Below are 20,843 nucleotides of genomic sequence, written 5' to 3'. Positions count from 1 at the left end.
GAAGATTTTGTAGTTTAGTAGCTGTGGTTAGTTTAGTTGCTTTGGTTAGTTTGGAGGTTGTTGTTAGTTTAGTAACTATTGATAGTTAAGTATCTGTGGTTAGCTTAGCAGCTGTTGTTAGTTTAGTATAAGTGGTAAGTTTAGTAGCTGTGGTTAGTTTAGTTTATGTTGTTACTTTAGTATACGTGGTAAGTTTAGTAACTGTGGTTAGTTTAGTATCTGTTGTTACTTTAGTATAAGTGGTTAGTTTAGTAGCCTTGTTGAGTTTAGTTGTTGTGGTTAGTGTTGTTGCTGTGGTTAGTTTAGAATCTGTGGTTAGTTTGGTAGCACTGGTTACTTTATCATATTATAGCTAATAGTGAGTTTTTCTTAACAGATGGATTAGATACTGTTTTGTTTGAAGATATTTCGAGGATACAAACCAATAAACGCCTCCTGGGAACTGGGAAAAAAAACTACTATTCGGTTGTAATCTCAACTTTATTTGTGATAACTAGCATCAATAACTAGTGACACTCAAACAGAAATCTTTAGATTTGAAGATTTGTGGTAAAGTCCTCAGTGCTGTGCTCTGCTCTGGGAGCTCCGTGTTGGCAGTCGTACTCAAACCATCTCAGTCAGCTGCTAATGGGCTCTCGTCCTGTCAAATAATGAAGTACCTTTCCTCACTGTGCTCATCTCAACTCAAGCTCCCACTGTTTTCATTCAGGTCCTCGTGTGCTTGCAGGGAAAATGGTGAATTTAAGATCATTTGATGAAAGTATTTGGATTTATTTAAAACAGATTAAGGTTATGATTGGAATTAGGATGATAGTTACAGATTTAAGTCTAAAATGTGGATCAGAATTAGGTTGAGCTTGTTGGGGCTGCATGGTTTAACCTATAAAGTCCTAGGAGGGATAGGGATTTGTGTGCATGTGTGTGTGTGTGTGTGTGTGAGGAGTAGAGAGAGAGGGAGATGGAGAGCTCCAGTTAAACATGCCAATTAAGGGAGGCCGGTGTAAAGCAGACTTGTCATGTGTGTGTACAGTGGCAGCAGGAGTCCTTTAGGAAGCAACGAGCCATCACTAACCCCGTTAACACTGAACCCTCCACACTGACCCGGGTCCTGCTGCTGCCTCCACAGACCTGCACCAACAACTGCTCCTTTTCATGTCCGGGGCTCTGTCTCTCTTTCAAATGATGAGACCTGGAGTGAAGTTACATTGATCTGCATGACATAATCACCAGGGTATTTAAGATATATGTTATAATATATTGTGTTATTATTTAATTCGATAAGTTATGATAATCATCAAAAGTATGTTGTAAAATATTAGTAAAAGTGATGGAAAGTCTATAGTTACTCTATTACATTTATATTTGTACTCATTTATTTGACAGAAAGTCACTTGATACTTAACAAATTAAGATATTACAGTCAAATATATCATCTTGTAACATTTTGTATTTTTACAGATAAAGGTATAGGCTACCCAACACTATAAGAAGTAGTTAAAATGATCTCAAAGTTATAATACATCAAAATCCTATCTTATACCTTATGGGGTCAATTCTGTATTTTTAACAATTTTACTTTCAATTCTTTCTGACATTTTGCTGCCGACACTTCTATATGTTTGTCGTAGCAACATTTTGAATGCAGGACTTTTACTTGTTTATTTGTGCTACTGCTACTTTTATATATACATATACACATTACATTATATTACATTTCATTTAGCTGACGCTTTTATCCAAAGCGACTTACAATAAGTGCGTTCAACCCCGAGGGTACAAACCCAGACCAACAAGAATCAAGAAAGTACAATTTCTTAAAAAATAAAGCAAATCTACAAAGTCCTTCAAGTAAGTGCCATTTAAGTGCTACTAAATTGTTAGTTTCAAAATTTTATTCAAAGTGTGTATTTATACATGTAACTTTTCTTTTTATGTCGATGCTGAAATAATAAAACTTTTTACATCTCATAGTAAAGTGGGAAAAAACTTGAGCAAACCATCCTATATTCAAACCAGGCCTCCAGTCAGTCCATTCTTCTGTGTGCCTGAATAGTGGGGGTACGTCTCTTTGCAGGCGTAGAAAAAAAAAAATTCCTTGAATGTTGCTACACAATAAGCAATCAAGATCCCAAAGCCCAGACATTTGACAGCTTAATGAGTTCAGGCTGCAATCACTTTAAAGAAAGGGCCTGGTCTATTTTAACCCGAGCAGAGCCTGTGCATGTGAGCTGAGAAAAGGCGCAGCTCGTCCATTTAACTCACAGCGAAGATGCACATAACTACAGGTTTATTCAAATACAGGCTGGAGGTGGATGTAAATAGGTCCTGTGTAGTTAGGACCTGTTGAGACCTACATGTTTTGTTCGGCAAACCGGAGGAGGGGTGATATTTGCCCCCCTAATGAAATATGTCATTACGAGGAATTCATGTGACACAAAAGGGGCGACAGTCAAAAATTGCCCCACTGCTGTTCAGTAATTATATAGTTTGCCCTGGCAGCGCCTGCAGGCAGGTGGCTGGTCCATCATGCAAATGGTTTGGCTGTGCCGACATAATTAGCCACTGCGAGCCGCTTAAATTAACAATTAGCTAACATGCAATTCTCCTCACAACGCTGCAGTTCTCTTCTTAGGCCAATTGTCACTGTATGTTATTCCGGTCGCTGAATTGCTCAGTAGGACAGAAGCCTATGTGATTTCTTACTTGGTCAATTTACAGGCTACATAAACGGAAATCGACAGAATAAGGGCTCGTGTCCTATAATCCCCCCTAAAGAGCTGCTATATTTGTGTGTGTGTGTGTGTGTGTGTGTGTGTGTGTGTGTGTGCGTGTGTCTGTGTGTGTGTGTATGTGTATGTGTGTGTATGTGTGTATATGTCATGGAGGCACATTTATTTATGTTCAGCAGCTGGTTCGCTGCAGCGTCTCAGGGATGTCAGGTTGACAGGCAGCTCAATGGACGGGTGTCAGGTGTAGATGTGAGATGATATGACATGCAGATGATAAAATAAGATACAATTATCTACGATACGATATATGCACCACAATACGTTGCAATATGATACGTTACCATCATGATGCAATACCATACAATACGATAAGATCATTTTAGATACGATACAATAGATGCAGTGCGATGTGATGTGTATGAAAAGATACAATAACATCGGATAAGATACAATACAATATTCATATGATGAGATAAGATACAATAAGACACAATAAGATACAATATATGTTACAATAGGATACACTAAGATAATATAATTTAAGATACAATAAGATACAATAGATGCAACAAGATACAAAATAATCTACGGTATAATAAAGAGAGATAATCCTTTATTAGTCCCAAAACAGGGAAATCAGCTGTTACAGCCGGGAAGAGGAAAGGGAAATAACAGACATCAGTAAAGTAATATAAGTAAAAATTAAACATAGAAAACAAGGAAAATCCAGAAATATAAATGGAATAGAAATAGTGTATACAGTATAAACAGAATATATATATACGGTGAAATGAATTGCATGTTAACCATTGAGTTGCACAGACAGGACTGAATAGTGCAGAGTTAAACGAAGCGGAGAGAATTCAAAGAGCCGACTTGGTGTGTGTGGTCCACTGAGTCGGTTGCACAGCCTTTCTGCTGCAGGAGGGATCGACCTGTGACACCTCTCCTCCGGGTGAATCGTTTATTGATAGTAAAATGGCAGTTTAGCAGAAAGACAGCGGCGTGTGAAGTGAGAGTGAATCGGACTCGGGGGCCACACGCTGCGTCTCAGTCAGCTCCACAAGCTCCTGCTTTTCTAACCTCTGCACTGATCCCCCCCCCCCTGCAGCAGCAAGACCCCGAGCAGCATCTACCCTGCTGCAGGCCCACCGCAGCCCACCCACTCTCTCATTGTCCCCGCTGCCCCGGGACATGACACAGGGACAAAGTAGACATTAAGCAACATTAAACCCAGGGACGGGCGTAATCAGGAACCCGTTATCTCTTAATGAAGGAAAACACATGCGGAGCGATACACATATAGCAGGTAATCAATAGAGGCGCCGGACAAAGAGAATCAGGGCTCGTCCCCCTCCTTCCTCCCTAAAAAAAGGGAAATGCTAATCAATTAGAATCATTGTTTGCTCTGAGACCGTTCAGTCTATTTCCATTAATTACATGATCATTAAAAGTAATTTGTCCAGGCTACACAGCGACAACATTTGTCTCCCCCCCCGTTTGCCCTTTTTAAGGAGTGATGGACAAGATACTGGCTGAACTCCAGCTCCCTTTTTTTAGAATTGAATCTCAGGCTGAGGCTTCAGAGAAGAAGTTTGGAGTAAACTGGTCTGGACTGTTTATCTGCTGAAGTGAAAACCAGCAACACATGGCCACTTTTAAACTAGGATAAACAAATTATGATCTTTATGTTTATTATTTTTTATTTTCTAATGTATATCTTTTTATTTACATGTATGTTTTATTATTAAAAGCATGTTCTGAAATATGAGGATCAATACTGGGAAGAAATTAGTCGGGGAGATAAACGCACAAATTAAGATACTAAAATATGTCAATTTACAGCATATTGGATTAGTCTTGTAGATAAAAGTATACGCTTTACCCAACACTACATGTAGTTATAATAAGCTCAAAGTTATACATAAAAATGACATGACAGTTAAATGCTAGAGCGCCAGTGATAATTCCTGCATATTAGAAATGTGTACATTCATTTACGTTTTGAATGCAGGACTTTAACTTGCTTCTTTCTATGGTATTGATTCTCTTACTGAATATTATAAGCTGGTGCTGCTATTATTAAAAACATCACTACATCTATATTATCTATCTTATCTATAACTTATTGTCTGACAGAGCTTCAATGTGACGGTTACACAACTGCTCCTGGTCTCTCTCTCTCTGGCTGTACAGCCCAGTCGCATGTGAAAGGAAAGTAGGAGATTGGCAACACTGATAAAACACACAATAGAAGTATAAATGCACCATGAGAGAATGAATACAGAATCAACTGGTTCTCTATGTTGTAAACGCTGCGAGTTGTGTAAAGAAGTAATAAAGTAGAGCAATGAAATGAATAGGTACTGTACATATATGCAGGGGATGGATATGTAGATTGTATGCTGTATATTTCTATATTCATACTATTATCATGATTATTAGCAGCGTGCAGGATTCACCAGTTAGAAACTGTGAAACATTTACAATAACACTCATTTGTGTTGCTGCCTACTTGGTTAGAAAAGAGCCGGGTGGCTGTTGTTTAACCAAGTGTTGTGTTAAAATGTCATGTTTTACCATCATGATCAGTATGCGATCCTATCTCCTTTTTACTCAGAGTCGCTTTTACCAAAGGCCCACAACCTCTTGTTGGTTGCTATAGCATTCTCAAGCATCATTCTGCTGAATCCCAACCCCCACACAGACCTGCTCTGCACACTCGTAATAAATTATCCTCAAGTGAAACGACTAGAAACGAGCTGGACCAGAGCTGGACAGGGCCACTTCACTGAATCATACCTCATAAACATTTTCATTTTCCTGTGTGTGACTTGACCCCCCGAGCTTTTATGCAGTGCACGCATGGGTCTGGGTCTCTCAGTGTGTATCCTCCAAACCTTGCCAACTCCACGCCTCTACTGCCACTGCCGCTCTTATCTGCCCGCTAATGACTGATGTTATGCAATCACATTTTGCAGCAGCAGGCAGACAAAATCTGTAGGCGGCTGGATGCATCTCATGCAGAGCCTCCTCCTGGTCCTGCGGCCTGAAGTGCAAACATATGCGTCTGGAGCGGCGTTCGAGAAGAGCGCTGATTTGTTGATTAATTAAACACGCTCCCCCAAAAATGCCCACTAAAAGCAGGCGTTCACAGCGCCGCACCACCAAGTTTAGTGGGGGAACAAGTGGAAATTTGAATCAGCCTCTTTATTCTACGAGCCCCATCTTTGCCAAATTGAATGCAGATTGAAAATAATTTTTCAGCTCTTGACTCGGGCTATTCACGGCTCTCTGAATTGGTTTTCCTACTGTCACGCTGCCACGCGAATGTAAATAAAAGCATTTAAGTCGGCGGCGAATCCTTGAAACGACTGTGTGGCTATTGACTTGAAGGATATTGTGTCGTGTCAACAGAGGAACCGAAAAAACTGCAGTGTTTCTATTCTAAATAATTTGTTATATTGACTCAATCTCTCTCAGTTTTAGAAATCAATGTTATTGAAGGATAAAATGTCTTTTTTTAGATAATAAACAATAAATAGCACGAAAGTAAATTATATTAAAAAAAAACATGTACCTCATACTTCATCATCCCTTTAGAAACCACTTTATGATTTTAATAAACACTTAATACTTATATACTTTAATAAACTGCACATATATATCACTATTACAAACTCTTTGCGTTCACCTCCTCCAGTGGATTTCCAGTGCAGGACCGTGCCTGCTGTGTTTTGGCAGGAAATCAATACAGGGGTAGGGGTGGGGGTCGGGCTGTGTGTGCGTGTGTGTGTGTGTGTGTGTGTGTGTGTGTGTGTGTGTGTGTGTGTGTGTGTGTGTGTGTGTGTGTGTGTGTGTGTGTGTGTGTGTGTGTCTGTGTGTGTGTCTGTGTGTGTGTGTGCGTGTGTGTGTGTGAGTGGGGGGGGTCTGTTCTAATCATCTGTACATTTTCCATCACAATCAACAATCAAAGCCAAGACCTGAATCTTTATTTGTGGGCCTGAACTGAACCATTTTCCCACTGTGAAAGGGAAGCTAAATTAGAACCCTTGGCTCCTGTTAGCAGCTCTTAATGGCTCTGATTTGTGAACTGCTAAATGAGGTTATGTAAATTGATGCTGAATGTAGGCAGAGGCCCCCAGGTGACAGGTGCAGTCAGATGAAGGTGGGGGCAGGGATGGTGTCTTGAAATGAGGAGGTGGAAGGGTGGAAGGGTGGGGGGGTAACAACATATCAAGATGTATTCATATAGGGCCACCGAGAGACACATTAAGAAACTGAGGTATAAGGATAAATATCTGTAGGCTGAGGGAAAAGTTAAATATACTCAAATTCCAAAAAACATCCTTAAAAAATTACAAATTCAAACAATACTATTCAATATTTATTATGAGGATTTAGCTCAACTACCTGAGGGGAGGAAGTAGATTCCTTGTGTTTGAACTGTTTACTTAATTCTATTTTACTTCCTTCAGACACAGATGTTGTACTTTTACACACGATACTTATTTAAAATACATAGGAGAGCGATAAGTAGTCTGATAAATAGCTTAAAACACATTATATTTACAGTTATAAGCTGTTCTAGGGTTTATTTGAGTGTTATAGTTGTAAGCAGCTAAAACTCCAGCATACTGCTAACTGTACACGGAGATGTAGAAAGGCATTATGATATTATCGTATAACACAGTTGTATTTATATGAACATATGAATATCCCTTAAAGGGAGAAATAACAATTGTTTAAATTGTTGTTTGTTTAAATGCTGTAAATTGGGGGGTTAAGCTAAAATCTGACTAATTTATATTAAAGAGCATCCATTAAATACAAAAAGATGAAATGTATATAAAATAGTCAATATATTTATGTGTATGATCCTTTTTTTTGTGGAAATGCTGTTGACTGTATTTTGTCAGCAAAAAAATGACATAACACTGAAACAGGGGGGTTGGGGGGGGGGGTTATCCTGCGCCATACCATTATCCATCATTTGATCGTCACATGCTTTACGTCTCAGCTGATGCTGGCAGACGGCCCACGTTTCCGACGCGTCTCCATAGTTCTGACTGAGGATGTGATGACAAGGGAACCATCAACACTCAGCCTCTCGGGGAAACACTGCTCTCTGATTGGAGGACTCGCTCTCACCGCACTTCACTTCGGCCATTCGGGCTCCACCAGGTATCTCTCTGAGACGCAGCGAGGACGAAGCAGGAGCACGGACGAGTCTCCAAGGACCTGGTCCGTCTTTACTGAAGGACTCAGTGCTGTCCACTGGTGGGACAAAGTACTCCTATATAGTAATATGGAACTGTATTTGATTAGAAGTTTTACTCCACTACATTACTGAAGAGAATATTATACTTTTTTACTCAGAATTGTAGCTAGCATGAAGTTCTAAGGGTCGTGGGTTAGACTTCAAATTTTCCGATAATTTTTTGGGAGGTTACGAGGTTACGAGACATGTTTCAGGTCCCTGTGCGAATGTAACTCCAGTAATCAACCTTCTGTTTGCTCTCCTTTGGTTTCCATTATCTCCTGAGGGAAATAACTGGCTCTTTAGCTGCAGAGCGCTCCCCTGTGTTAAACAGCTAACTTCGGCTGTCACACAGTGCTGAGAAGTGGGTTCATTTCTGAAGACAGGTTCCTGCTCCCTCTTGAAACGAAGCTGATGAGAGCCGTGGGAGTGAAGCTTTGCGCAGTAAAAACCCAAACACTGAACTGAAAGACACTACAAAACCTTTAGAGGTTCATAGCAGCAGCTCCAGCCACATACACGTGAAAATAACATGAACCTACCAGGTACTGAGAGTCTGGCTGGGGGACGTTTGGCCAATTAAATGCAAATTTTTGTACTTTTTAAGTTAAAAAGTTATTATGGGAAATTCAAAAGGTAAAACTTGGAGAATTGATTGAGTTTTTATTTTACTTTTTCGCAAATAGTCCATTCAGGTGTGAAAATAAAGAGTAAAAACATTTAAATTAGGTTAAAATTAACAAAAGATGTATTTACAGGACATACATTAGAAACGTTTGCACCAAATTCCTGTACAATAAGAACCTTGATAACACTTCAAAGAGGAAATCTGCCTTAGTTGAACCTTTGATGGAATATGTTCAAAATTCGGTATTTCTCGTTTTCTCAACTGCTGTTTCCAACATCAAGGACGATCCTTCGACCGAGTTTAAAGACGAAATGGACCCTGATGCATTCAGAAGAAAAATGTGACCATCACCATCATAAGGATCAAGAATCCTGTTATTCATTTACATTATGGATTTTGTTACTATGACGTCTGAGTCCTTCTTACACAACTGGTGCTATATAACCAGCGTTTTGATAATTATTTTCCAGTTGTATTACCCGGCCTTGTCAGATATGAGTTAACTGTAGAAAAAGAGGCTTTACAGTGAGGAAAATACACTTAATGGAAAACCATCAGAGCACAGGTCAGATAAGAGACCTCTTGAATCGCCTCACACATGCAAGGAAACCTGTGTAAAACTGATTAAGCGACAGCACATGCAGAAGCTCGAGTGCTGGTGGCCGTGCATCTTCCTCTCGCTGATTGGAAATGTGGCAGGAACAGCAGTGTGCAGCGATAAAAGCCAGCTAATAACTTTACGAGGATCCTTTGCGCTTTGTCCATATCATTAATGCTCTTCAGAGTCAGAAGTGGTTTCAAGCAATAACCTGCCTTTCTACCCTCGTGGCTAACTTTCAGTGGAGGCTGCACCGGTGTGATGTTTTCCCCATCACATTAACTCAGCTGTGAAAAACCCTGAGGATAGTTTTGTGTCTGGTTTTGCTTTCAAAACCACTTTTACAACTTTCATCCAAACGGAAATATTTCTACAACTATTCTGTCCTTTTTGCACGATTCTGGACAAAGGCGTAGATCCAGGAATCTTTTTATCAACTACGTTCATGTTGCAATTCAGGGAACAATAATAACTGGGAACTGATATCTATGAGTGTGTGCAATTTGGTGCAGCTTGTGTGAATTGAAGGGGCCATTGGGCTCTGGCAGAGGTACGTGCTCCACTGAGGGGCCATTCTAATTCACTACTGTTACTAACCAGGGAGTTTAGTGAGATATCTCTGTTACTATTGGATGGATTTGTATGAAATGTGGTATAAAAAGGTTCATGGTGCCCAGAGGATGAATCTTTATGACGTTGGTGATCCCCTGATCCAGGTCACTTATCCAGTGAACTATCTTTCGACCGGGACATAACAGACGTCCATTGCAGGCAATTCATCTAAAACCATGTTTTTCTGTTCACTTTTCATGATATTTATTAACTGAAATTTGGCACAGACATGAATCTAAAAGATAATAATGCATTTGGTCCTTTGGTGATTAGATGCCTGTTTAGTTCATTATCCTAAATTTAACATTTCTTTCCACTGCGATGTTTTCCTGCTTCAAGTAATCCTTTTTTTTTTTTTTTTTTTAAATATAAACTGGCCGTTAAAAACATCAGTTGATTCTAAGCAACATGTCCGACATGTTCAGCTGCTGTGAGGAGCTCAGTCCTAAGCCCACTGGAAAGGAGTACATTTAATTATTCCCCTCTCAGTAAAACGAGACAAAACCTTCCCACTGCAATCCACTTGCCTCTCCACATTGTGCTCGCTCTTTCTCCTGACCCTCCCGTCTGGCCTTCACTCTGTCTCATGCTCTGTCAACATCATCTGCCGCGGAGCAGACGGGCTCAAAAGCAGACCTTTTTACTTTTCCTGCAGGTGGCTGATGTGACTGAGGCAAGTGGCAAATCCCTCTTCACTCACTACCCTCCTCCTCCTCCTCCTCCTCCACCTCCTCCTCCTCCTCCTCCTCCTCCTCCACCACTGTGGTTCCTGTACAACACAAACTGCTTCTCTCTGCCAAGACCACACTCTTATGCACCAAAGTAGACAATTTTCCATAAAGTTACTTGGAGAGGACAAAGATTTTGTGTGTAAACAGTTAATAAACCATGTCATTCTGAGAGATCATACAGGAGTTCTGTAGCGTTTCTCAATTTCTCTTTATTCTCTCTAAGTGTTTGGTCTTTTGTTTGCATTTTGAATATATTTTCTCCACAAACAAAATGTTTAAAAGTGAGATACTGGTACCACTTTACGCAAACCCTCATCTAGTCTTCATCAAAAGTGTATAAACACTGAATAAATAATGTATAACACAGTATAAATGTAATTATATGTAGATATAAAGACATTTTAAGTCTTTGTTATCAACTACAATTCCTTCTGTGAAGTAATAATTGTTTACACAAACACATTCAATTCTTTACAAAGCAAGTATTTACTTATTTCTGAAAGTACTATTTCTAAGGTCCATAACTAACACAGATCTCAACACCTCTTAATGTCTATAAACATTGTAATGGTTTGTTCATTTGTTTAATTGTATAAAATATAATATGATCAGAGCAAAGTTTCAGTGTTATTGTTAATAAAATTCAACTGTCAGCACTATTTACATAAGATATTACTGTTGTTGACAAATGAATACATAGTGATGATATGCTGAAGACATTGTTTTTACAATTGTTGTTGTAAAATATTCTCAAATACTTTATTTCAGTATCAGTTGGAGATACAAATACTCCCTTCAATACTATCATTGTCTTATGAGGTACTTTACAAAACAAATCAGTATATTTTAAAATAAGATGTGCTTCTATACATAGAAATATATATAATGACACTATGATATGATACAACACTGATGGTTGCCATTCTGTATATATTAATATTTCTACTTTTGTTATTTGGAGGACATTTAGTTGCCAATTGACTTTTATTTAAAAAAAATTAAATGAATGTGGCACTTGACTGATTGTAGTTGCATATTTATAGAGTACTGTTTAAGTAAATTATGTATTTGCTTATTTTAGGACAAGTAAATATAAAACATTATCATCTAAGCTCATTAAATCTTAAGTCTTGGACGTTATAAAGGGAAAAATTATAATCTCTGTTCTTGGCTCTCTACTAAATAAAATATTTCTCTTAATTTCTGAGCTCCTTGCTGTGTGGGAACATCCAGTAATGGCTCAGCATGTCAAACCATGTCAAGTGTTACAGTTCCCTTCCTGTTTCAGGGGGAAAAATATCACCCCCGAGTTGAATTGAAGTAAAAAGGCTTGTCTTCAGACCCCTTCCTAAAATGATTAACCCTTCTACGGAGTATTATTGAGTTCTGAGTGGTTGTGCTTTCTCATTGCCTGTAATTGTTATTTTTCTGTTGTTGCCTTCATCAGTCTCTCGCCTCATTATATGAAAAGAAGGGAAAAATGTCTGAATAGAGGAGGGAGGTTTTCCCACAGTCACTCAACACAGAAAAATACGCCATTGTGGCCATGGTTCCCATCCCGATGCCCGGCTGCACAGTGCGCCGTGGTCTGAGGAACAGTGTTCTGATTATTGAGCGACCGTTCTTTCTCCTGTCGGACAAGTAAGAGATGGAATGTACAGTTAAATACAGACGCAAATCTCACACTGGAGTCAGTCCAGTCTCCAGGTAGGCAGGTCTGCAGCTGTGTTTTAGTCTGGAGCTTCTCCTTTATCAACATTACCATTACACAAACTTGAATTAAGTGAATGAAATGTGAAAATATAGAGAAAACATATAAACTTAATCTGACGCAATCCAGATTTTAAATAACACAAATAAATAAAAAATACATAAAAAATAAAACGTGAAATAAAAGTAAGATAAAGGTTTATATTTCTGAAGTTTGATGACCAAAGGTGGTCAGAGAAGTTGTCTTCAGTAAATTAAGGTAAATTATTGGTTAAACATCAGTTCTGAGAATGTATTATTCATTTGTTATTAATAAATGTAAAACTGACATTTCCAACCTTTAAGGTGGTGCCATTGGAGGACTATTAGTCTGAGGATGTACTCAATAAACAGGCTACTTATTGTTATGTATAATACACTGTGTTATTAACCATTTGTTACATTTTATATGTCAGTGCTTAATAGTTGGGACTATTTGTATTTGTAAATAAAATTAAGATATTGAAACAGAAACAGAGCAAGTTAAATACATATCCTTCTTCTTTATATTTCTACTCCAACACAGTTCAAAAGAAAACAATTAACTTGTATTACTCAGCGAAAAGATAATTATTTATCATGAAGGAAACGATACCCAACTAAATATATAGTAGTAGAAAAATGAAATTATTAGATCACTGACAGAAATTAACTGGCTACTATTTTGGTAATAATTGGAGTTTTCCATGTACAATTCAAATGATTATATTTTTGAAGTTTATACTTCTGGTTGAGTAATTATGAAGGTAAATGTGTAACCCTGGGTAATTGTGGCATTTGATATTAAAAAAAGATTACAAAGCAAAGAATCAGTTATTTTGAATCGTAAGAATAATCAAAGGTTACAGCCTTTTTCAGTTGTTAATTTACACTTGATTAGATTGATTTTAATTTGTATGTATTAATCAATAAAGAAAATGCGAAGACTTTTGTGCAAATGATACAATTACAAGTTTTTATTTGTGTCATTTTCCACCAGAGCTCTATTCTATTCCATATTCTATTCTATTATATTGTAGTCTATTGTATTCTATATTCTATTCCATATTCTATACTATTCTATTCAATTTTTTTATTCTAATCTATTATTTTCCACTCCTCTCTATTCTACTCTATTCTATTTTTTCTATTTTATTCTATTCGACGCTGCTCCACTTGCACGCTGTGTTCCTGCGTGCGCGCTCCCGGCTCCTCCACGTACTGCGCGCACACATCTTCCAGGCCCTGACCAATCAGCGGGCCGTATTGCGAGCCGTGTTCAGTAATGGCGGAAACAATGAAGCGGAGCAGAAACCTCGGTCCTCCTCCTGCTCCTCCTGCTCCTCCTGCTCCTGCTGCTCCTGCTGCTCCTCCTGAGTCCAGAGAAGTGTCCAGCGGCTCGGACTGTCTCCGTGTCCTCCTCAAGCTGCTGGTGCACTTCGGGAACGAGGTTGGTTTGAACCGGTTCTCCCATCAGCCCGTTAGCTAGCCACATGCTAATGTTTTTAGCACCTTTAGCACGTTAGCTCCTCTGTTGGAGCTTCAACTGTTAAAATACAGACAAGAACAACTTGAGCTTCTACTAGATTAAACACAAACCATCTTTACTCTGGACTGGTTATTTACACATTTCACAACCTGAGTTTGAATCATCTCTCATTCAAAGTCTCATTATTCCTGCTTTTTTTGTTTTAAAGCAAAAATACATCAATTCCCAAGTATTTACACAGTTTACACTGCAGTTCTGCATTGTTTTGATTTGTACCTTTGTCGTGTACATGAACTACATTCAATACAAATACTATTAAAGTGTGTTTATAGTATTAGGATCAATATTATAGTTGCATTGCACCACTTTTCTTTCACACTAGAGGATTCAAGTAAATATTATTTTGTTTGTAAAATGTCAGAAAGCAGTATTTTTTTTAATGTTCTTCACCAGTTCACAGAGCCTCCCTTAATTTGAGTTATTGTTTATTTTAGTACCAGTAGTAAACATTCACACATTACTATTCATTGTCACGTTGTAGGACCCTTTAGTTGGTTACTCACTCATATGTGATTGTTTTATTCCTGTCGTATGTTTTGAAAAGAAAGAATGAATTTCTACTCCTGCATCAGCACTGTTAACACTGCATTTCGACATTGTTTGAATTTGGGTGCACTTACAAAAATAAATGTTTGTCTAATTGTAGTGAAATGTTTCCACTGTTTTAGTGCCTGAAGAAAATTTCTTGATAAATTATTTTGTTTTAAAAATATTTTAAAACTGTTCACACGGCCCTGTTAAGATGTCAAATGACTTCAAATCGTTTATATTATTTGACCAACAGCCCACAATTCAAACACATTAAATTTATATTTAAATAAAACAAAGATAAGTAGAAAAAAATGCTACTTCACTTTACAGATGCTGATAATGATTCCTGCTTTATTTCTTGTAAAGTGACTAAAGGATTAGCTGAATATAGAAATATTTGCTAATTGACTTCCAGGTCTTCCCCTGAGTAAATATCAATTACTTGACAAATGTATGTAAAGCCTGAGACCATGCTATTCAACATCATAAACTATATGTGCTTTACACCTGACTGTGCAGCGACCCTTTAACTTTCATTTGTGTTTTTGCGCTCCAGCTCAACTTAGGTGATGGAGCTTTGAGAATAGAAGTCAACACCAATACTGTGAATCCTCCATCTTCAGCTGCTGAGGTTTACACCTGTTTGCAGGAGCATATCAACAAACTACAGGTAATGGGGCCACACAGCAAATTATATACACATTTTAATATTGGTTACCGGGCATGATTGTATTGTAATGAGAGTCAAAATGAGTAAATTGAGTTGACACAAGCTTCATATTTTCCTCTTTTTATTGTTGTAGCTGAGGATCCGTTGTTTATAAAACATATTGTTTGTCAAGATGCAACAACAAGCGTTCTGTGTATTTAGGCCGTTTCAGAAAGCTTAAAGACACTCGTGGATGCTGAAAGTGATCGATCATCTACAAGAGACAACACTCCAGATGATACAGTCACATCGTTTTCACACAAAGAGCGGACGACTGCGCCGTCTGAGCGCCGGCGTCCTCTCAGCTCGGAGGCCGCGGAGGACAGCGATACGGCGGCCGATGACGTCATGGTGCAGATCAGAGCCGGGAAGTCAGAGGTGGGTCTCAGATCAGTCAGCAGATCGCTCAGCGGTGACAATTTTCGAGCCCTCTTTACTCCGTTTCAAGCAAATGAATAATCTTAAGTAATTGCTGCCGCGGACGTGCACACGCCGCGGTGAAGCAAACGCTTGATGGAGACCCGATAAGATGAGTTGGGCAGAAAATGAGGGGTTCTTTAGTGCTGTGGTCGGTTAGAACAGACCACATTGCTGGAGGGCTTTGAGAGAGGGCCAGGTCCTTGATGAATTATGAAGTGGATGCTCATTACTCTGAGATTGCATGTGGATGAAGGACGAGAGGCCCCATTCTGTTGTGCATTTATTTTGGTAGCCGAGCAAACAGTATTCATATTCCATCATGTGATGATGGCAAGCAATTCAACTTTTTTTGGGGGGCTACCTGAAATCATTTCCCACTACATTTCTCATCCCATGTAATGTAAATGAGTGTGTGAAGCAGAGGGTTATCATTAAGGAGGCAAAAAACAACCTTCTTGACACCCATCAATAGCCTCATCAATCCGTCGTATCGTTTTTATCTGTGTTGTCTCTCCTTTGTCACCGCAGATTCAGCGAAGAATATCTGCATTTATGGAACGCAAGCAGATGGAGATCAATGAAAACAATGTGCGCGAGTTTTGCAACGTGATCGACTGCAATCAGGGTGAGAATGGGAGAGAGGTTGGGGGCAGGGTGGAGAGGGAGCCTGCACACAGATTGCCAATGTTTGGGAGAGAGCTGATTTCCACAGGCGAGAGGTCAGGCTGAACTGCTGGAAGAGTGGGGCTGAAGTAGGTAACACACTCGGCCTCAAAACACAACCAGCTCCGACGAGAAAAACATCAGACAGAAGGGCTTTCTTTTTTTTTTAATTCAATGCCTGTGTAAGACACCAGCTCTAGAAACCAGGACACACTAATTGTGATATAAATCCGAGTGGGTATATATAGTTTTTAAATTTCTATTTTATTTACATTTTAACATGATATTCTTTCTCATTTTCTCCCGGCAGAAAACAGTTGTGCCAGAACCGATGCAGTGTTCACTCCTTATCCAGGTTTCAAAAGTCATGTGAAAGGTAAGAGGAAAAAAACATGTTCGCTGCTAATGTCAGTGTGACATCTCTGAACTGCAACCATCATTTAAAACAATTACACAGTGATTTAGAAAAAGTCACCTGGTCCAAAAATCTTTAAATGTTGCTTACCAATTCATTTTTATAATTACTGATGTGATGTTTATCTTGTCTAATTACTTCAGACAATTAAAATGCCATGTTACTCTCTTACTGTTTTTGGGTGACCATGCTGCCAGAAATCCTAAAAAAAGAACTGCTAATTATTATTATTAGTAGATAATATAATCAAAATTATAATTGTCAAGGGTTTAGTTGGAATCCTGGTGTTTCTACATGCACTGTACGTGACCAAAGACTGTTTTGAGCGTCTAGTCTGTGGTAAATATTGAGCTACAGTTTGTGTTTATGTGTTGTTTCCCTCGGCTGGCTAGTTATACGGGTGGTGAACACGTACGGGCCCCAGACTCGCGGTGGGGGAGGCCAAGGCGAGCCGGGGGGGGAGCAGCAGAGGGGGCCCATGGTGAGAAGCTGTGGAAATGCAGCGATAGAGGAACGACTTCACAACATCGAGAATCACCTCAAACTGCCGACAGGTCAGACAAGGACAAAGACACGAGAGTTTTACAACCACTTCAGTCAGTGCGTCTCACTCTGTCTCTAATGTTGATTAGAACACGTCTTAAACTGTACATCATATTACTGTAACATTACAAGGCAGAGGAAATGTAACTAATAAGAGATTACTGAATATAACTCATCTGAGATAATGAGATTTAGAAATAAGCTATTCATTATTTTTAACCTGATGTAAACAGTGTGACAAGGTCATATATGAACTAGTCCATGATCCAGACCGTTTCAAATCTTTTCACTCAATGAAACTCTTTACTCGCAGCCCCCTCCGCCCTGCATCTGTTGACTTTGTCTTGTAAAACAATCAGTACTCCGGCTGTTCAACAAGTGTTTCACTCCCCAGCGGGGCCGGTTCCACTGAGTGTCTACCACAGACTGAAGAAGCTGGAGGATCGGATCCTGGAGTTGGAAGGACTCTCGCCCGAGTACTTTCAGTCCACGGTGAGTCCTCTGGATCTGAAACCGACACATGAAAAAGGCTGAACTGAAGTATTATATATAGTAACTATTCCTTCACTCATAATATTAGGCCAGTAAATGACAATGAGAAATTAAGCAGGACGGATAAAGGAAAGATATTAAATATGAAATGAGAAAACCTGCAGGAGGTTGAATTCACCAGGTTCTGAAGCATGTATTCTGGATATTTGAATTTGCTTCAATCAAGAAAAAGTTAAGAAAAAGAAGAATTGTTGCTCAGCTAAACACAGTCTCTTAGAGAAAGAGTCACTTTCGTGGTCAGAAGTTCTTAAAGAGTATTTTAAGTTGGTCCACTTCACATGTTACTTTATTTAATGGGTATGTCGCCTAAATCAGTGTGTTGAACACTGGAGTGCTGTAGGAGAACTGATGAAAATGAAATATATACTGAGTGAGAGGAGTTTGTGCGTGATGCCGATAGAGTTTCCCTCCTGATGTGTCCTGATACTTCAACACGTCCCCCCCCTTCAGCGACACTTCAGTTGATGTGAATCAAACATGCAACGCGTTTAGTTACATTTACTTTGAACATTTAGGTCAGCGCAGACAGCTGACTCCAGAAATGAGGACTTTTCACTCCGCCGTGCTTTTTAAGAGACGCACAGACTCGGGGGAAAAAAAACGCGGCAGTAATTTATTGGACTTCATATTCAACCCGACAGACTGGAGCCGGAGTCACACAGACTCTAATTTCCCATCTTGAAGGAGTCTGTCCAGTGTGTGTTTAGTTATCTGAGTAAGTGTGCTTGAGATACTGCATGTCTCTTCACACTGGTATTCCTCAGCACAGCATGCTGCTTCTGTGAGTATGCTGCTTTCCGTCTGCTCTTGACTCACTGCATGTTTGTGTGAGCCGAGCAAAAGATGTCGAGTGTCTTTGAATAAACTGATGGGGTCTTTTATATTCGGAGCACCACTTTTTCGTCTTCCTTTTTTTTTCCTTCTTCTTCTGCAAAATCTGAAAGTACTGTAGTTCTGTGTTTGCTGTACACAGTTGGCCGAGGATTTCAGGAACATAATTTCAGAGTTAACAGATTACGCGGCAACTTAAAAAATAAACAGTTCCGCGAGGGTCTCACACTCGTAAACGTGATGTCTTCTCCTAAACTCTGATCAAGGACATTGTCAGATGTTGCTCTCTTCCTGTCTTTCATGTCTCTAGTTATTATCAAAACTAATAATAAAGGTATAATACAATTTAGAAACAACCGTCGTGACTATAAATTATATTTGTCTCATAATCTTAAATCAGTGTATGTTGCTCTTCACTTATTTGTATTTTATAATATCTGCTTTTACACATATACTGAACTTTTCCTGCTCACTCCCTATTAAAATAAAATGTGAGAAAACAGCAGGAACAGGTCTGGAGAATTCTCCCCGTGCAATACTGTAAAAACAAAAATAATACAAATATATATCTCTATAAAAATGTTGTTAAAAAAGGGGCCAAACACGTAGAGACGTCCACTCAACAAGATGCTAGAGCTTTATGATGAGGGTTGTGTCAATGCTGAAGTTTTTCCTCCGGCTGCTCTCCTTCACCACCACCGCTCACCTGAATGTTCTCAACATTTTCCTGTTATGAATACAAACTGTTCAATCTCCTGCCGCATTCTCCTTATGTGAAAGGAAAACAGACATCAGAAAACTCCAAGCCCAGGGTTTGGTATTTATCAACATCTTAACATTAAATGGAATCTGTGTCTCTTCTGGACATTCTCTTTCTGTCCTTGAGTTGAAGTAAAAAGGAACCAAGCAGGTACCTTGGTATGTTTATCAAAGCTCTGGGTTGCTTAGAAATTGTACTAATCTAAAATATCTAATGTGACCTTGTGTGCTTTTATTTTTTAGAGTCACCTGCACAAGCGACCAAAGACGTCCCCTGCTCAGGTTAGCAGCGGCTTTGTTTCCTTTCATTCCACATTGTGAGTGAAGGTTAAACTGTTTGGGTGGTTTGATCATTTCCCTCCTCACCTTGTCCTTCAGGCCTGCAGTCTGACGGAGCTGGATGAGAAGATCAATGCGGTGAAAGCAGCGCTGCTGAAAAGGGTGAATGAATTTGGGCCTGGATATGGAACAGAGTGTCCGCTGTAGCGAACACAGATCGATGCTCCAAACACAATTAATTTGTTAATGCATTTATACATATTTCCTGTATTTTATTTTCTGTCCCTCATCGACTCGTCAGCGCTGTCGCTCTTACCGTGATGCTTCTTTTATTAAATCCTGATATTTAGTCAAGTTAAGTAATTTCTTTGTAAATAAATGTGTTTTTCTATAACGAAAACTTGGACTCATGACTTATCTGTTAAATGTTTCGTGTGCTTGCAACCAGTGATTATTTTATTGTTAGAAACTTATGATAACTAATGATTTTCATCATTGATACAATCACAGGAGAGTAGAAAGTTCCCAAAGTTCAAATGTTTGACCTGCAGTTCAATCCATTAATATATTCAGTTTAATATCAGGTCATAACTTTTGGAAGTGAGGAACTGTAACCAGTGTATTTTTAACTTGACTTGTCAGACAGAATTTTGTACAAATGTGATAATGTGCCCTTGACTGAAGATTCGGAGGTAATGAGCTGCTGCAGTTTGGCAGGTTTGTCAGACTGTCTGGACAAAGAAGTGATAATGGGACGAACCCGCTGGTGCATAAAGAATCTCGGAATGTGGAATCCAAAGCGAATGATTTTAAAGAGTCTGATTATTAAAGTTTGGCAGACTCTGGTCAAAAGTCAGGGTTAAACATTGTGCCTGCAAGTCCTCAAAAAGCATCCAATTCTCTTAAATTCAGATTTAATGGGTTTTGGTTTTTAAGCAGCTCACAGTGAATGTTGCTCGACTGTTAGACTGAAAAATTATTAATTCTGGAATCTGCTGAGATGTAAAACCACTGCCAGCCTGCAAGTTAGATTATCAACATGGGGAAACTTGTTTATAGCTGTAGACTGTTGTTAAAGGCAATATTATGTTTATATATACACTTGTGTTCCAGTGCCCAGATGTTTATATCAGTCTCTCTGAGCCAAAGAGGAGAAAAGTCTAGACCAAAATTATTCTAGAACTTCAAAATCAGGGGGTGAAGTTATCTCCATGGGAACAGGACAAAGATTAATTTGATACAGAAAGTTTTTTTGTTTACTTCTTTAATGTCTAATCTTTGGAACGCGTGCATGTGTGCGTCTGTC

The 20,843-nt window shown here is 39.0% G+C and overlaps 1 protein-coding gene across 1 annotated transcript; it reads left to right on the top strand.

Moving 5' to 3' along the window:
* The first annotated feature begins 13,569 nt into the window (after positions 1–13,569).
* Positions 13,570–19,937, top strand: mbip (MAP3K12 binding inhibitory protein 1). The gene is made up of 9 exons (XM_061082653.1): positions 13,570–13,736; positions 14,923–15,036; positions 15,238–15,453; positions 16,024–16,120; positions 16,469–16,534; positions 16,966–17,127; positions 17,511–17,608; positions 19,502–19,540; positions 19,637–19,937. Exons 1-9 carry the CDS (start codon positions 13,572–13,574, stop codon positions 19,742–19,744), a joined length of 1,065 nt encoding a protein of 354 aa, XP_060938636.1. The 5' UTR covers positions 13,570–13,571; the 3' UTR covers positions 19,745–19,937.
* The last annotated feature ends 906 nt before the right edge of the window (positions 19,938–20,843 follow it).

This window comes from Limanda limanda, chromosome 12 (assembly GCF_963576545.1).
Source record: "Limanda limanda chromosome 12, fLimLim1.1, whole genome shotgun sequence".
NCBI classification, from domain to species: Eukaryota; Metazoa; Chordata; class Actinopteri; order Pleuronectiformes; family Pleuronectidae; genus Limanda; species Limanda limanda.
This window is presented reverse-complemented; position numbering and strand designations above follow the sequence as displayed.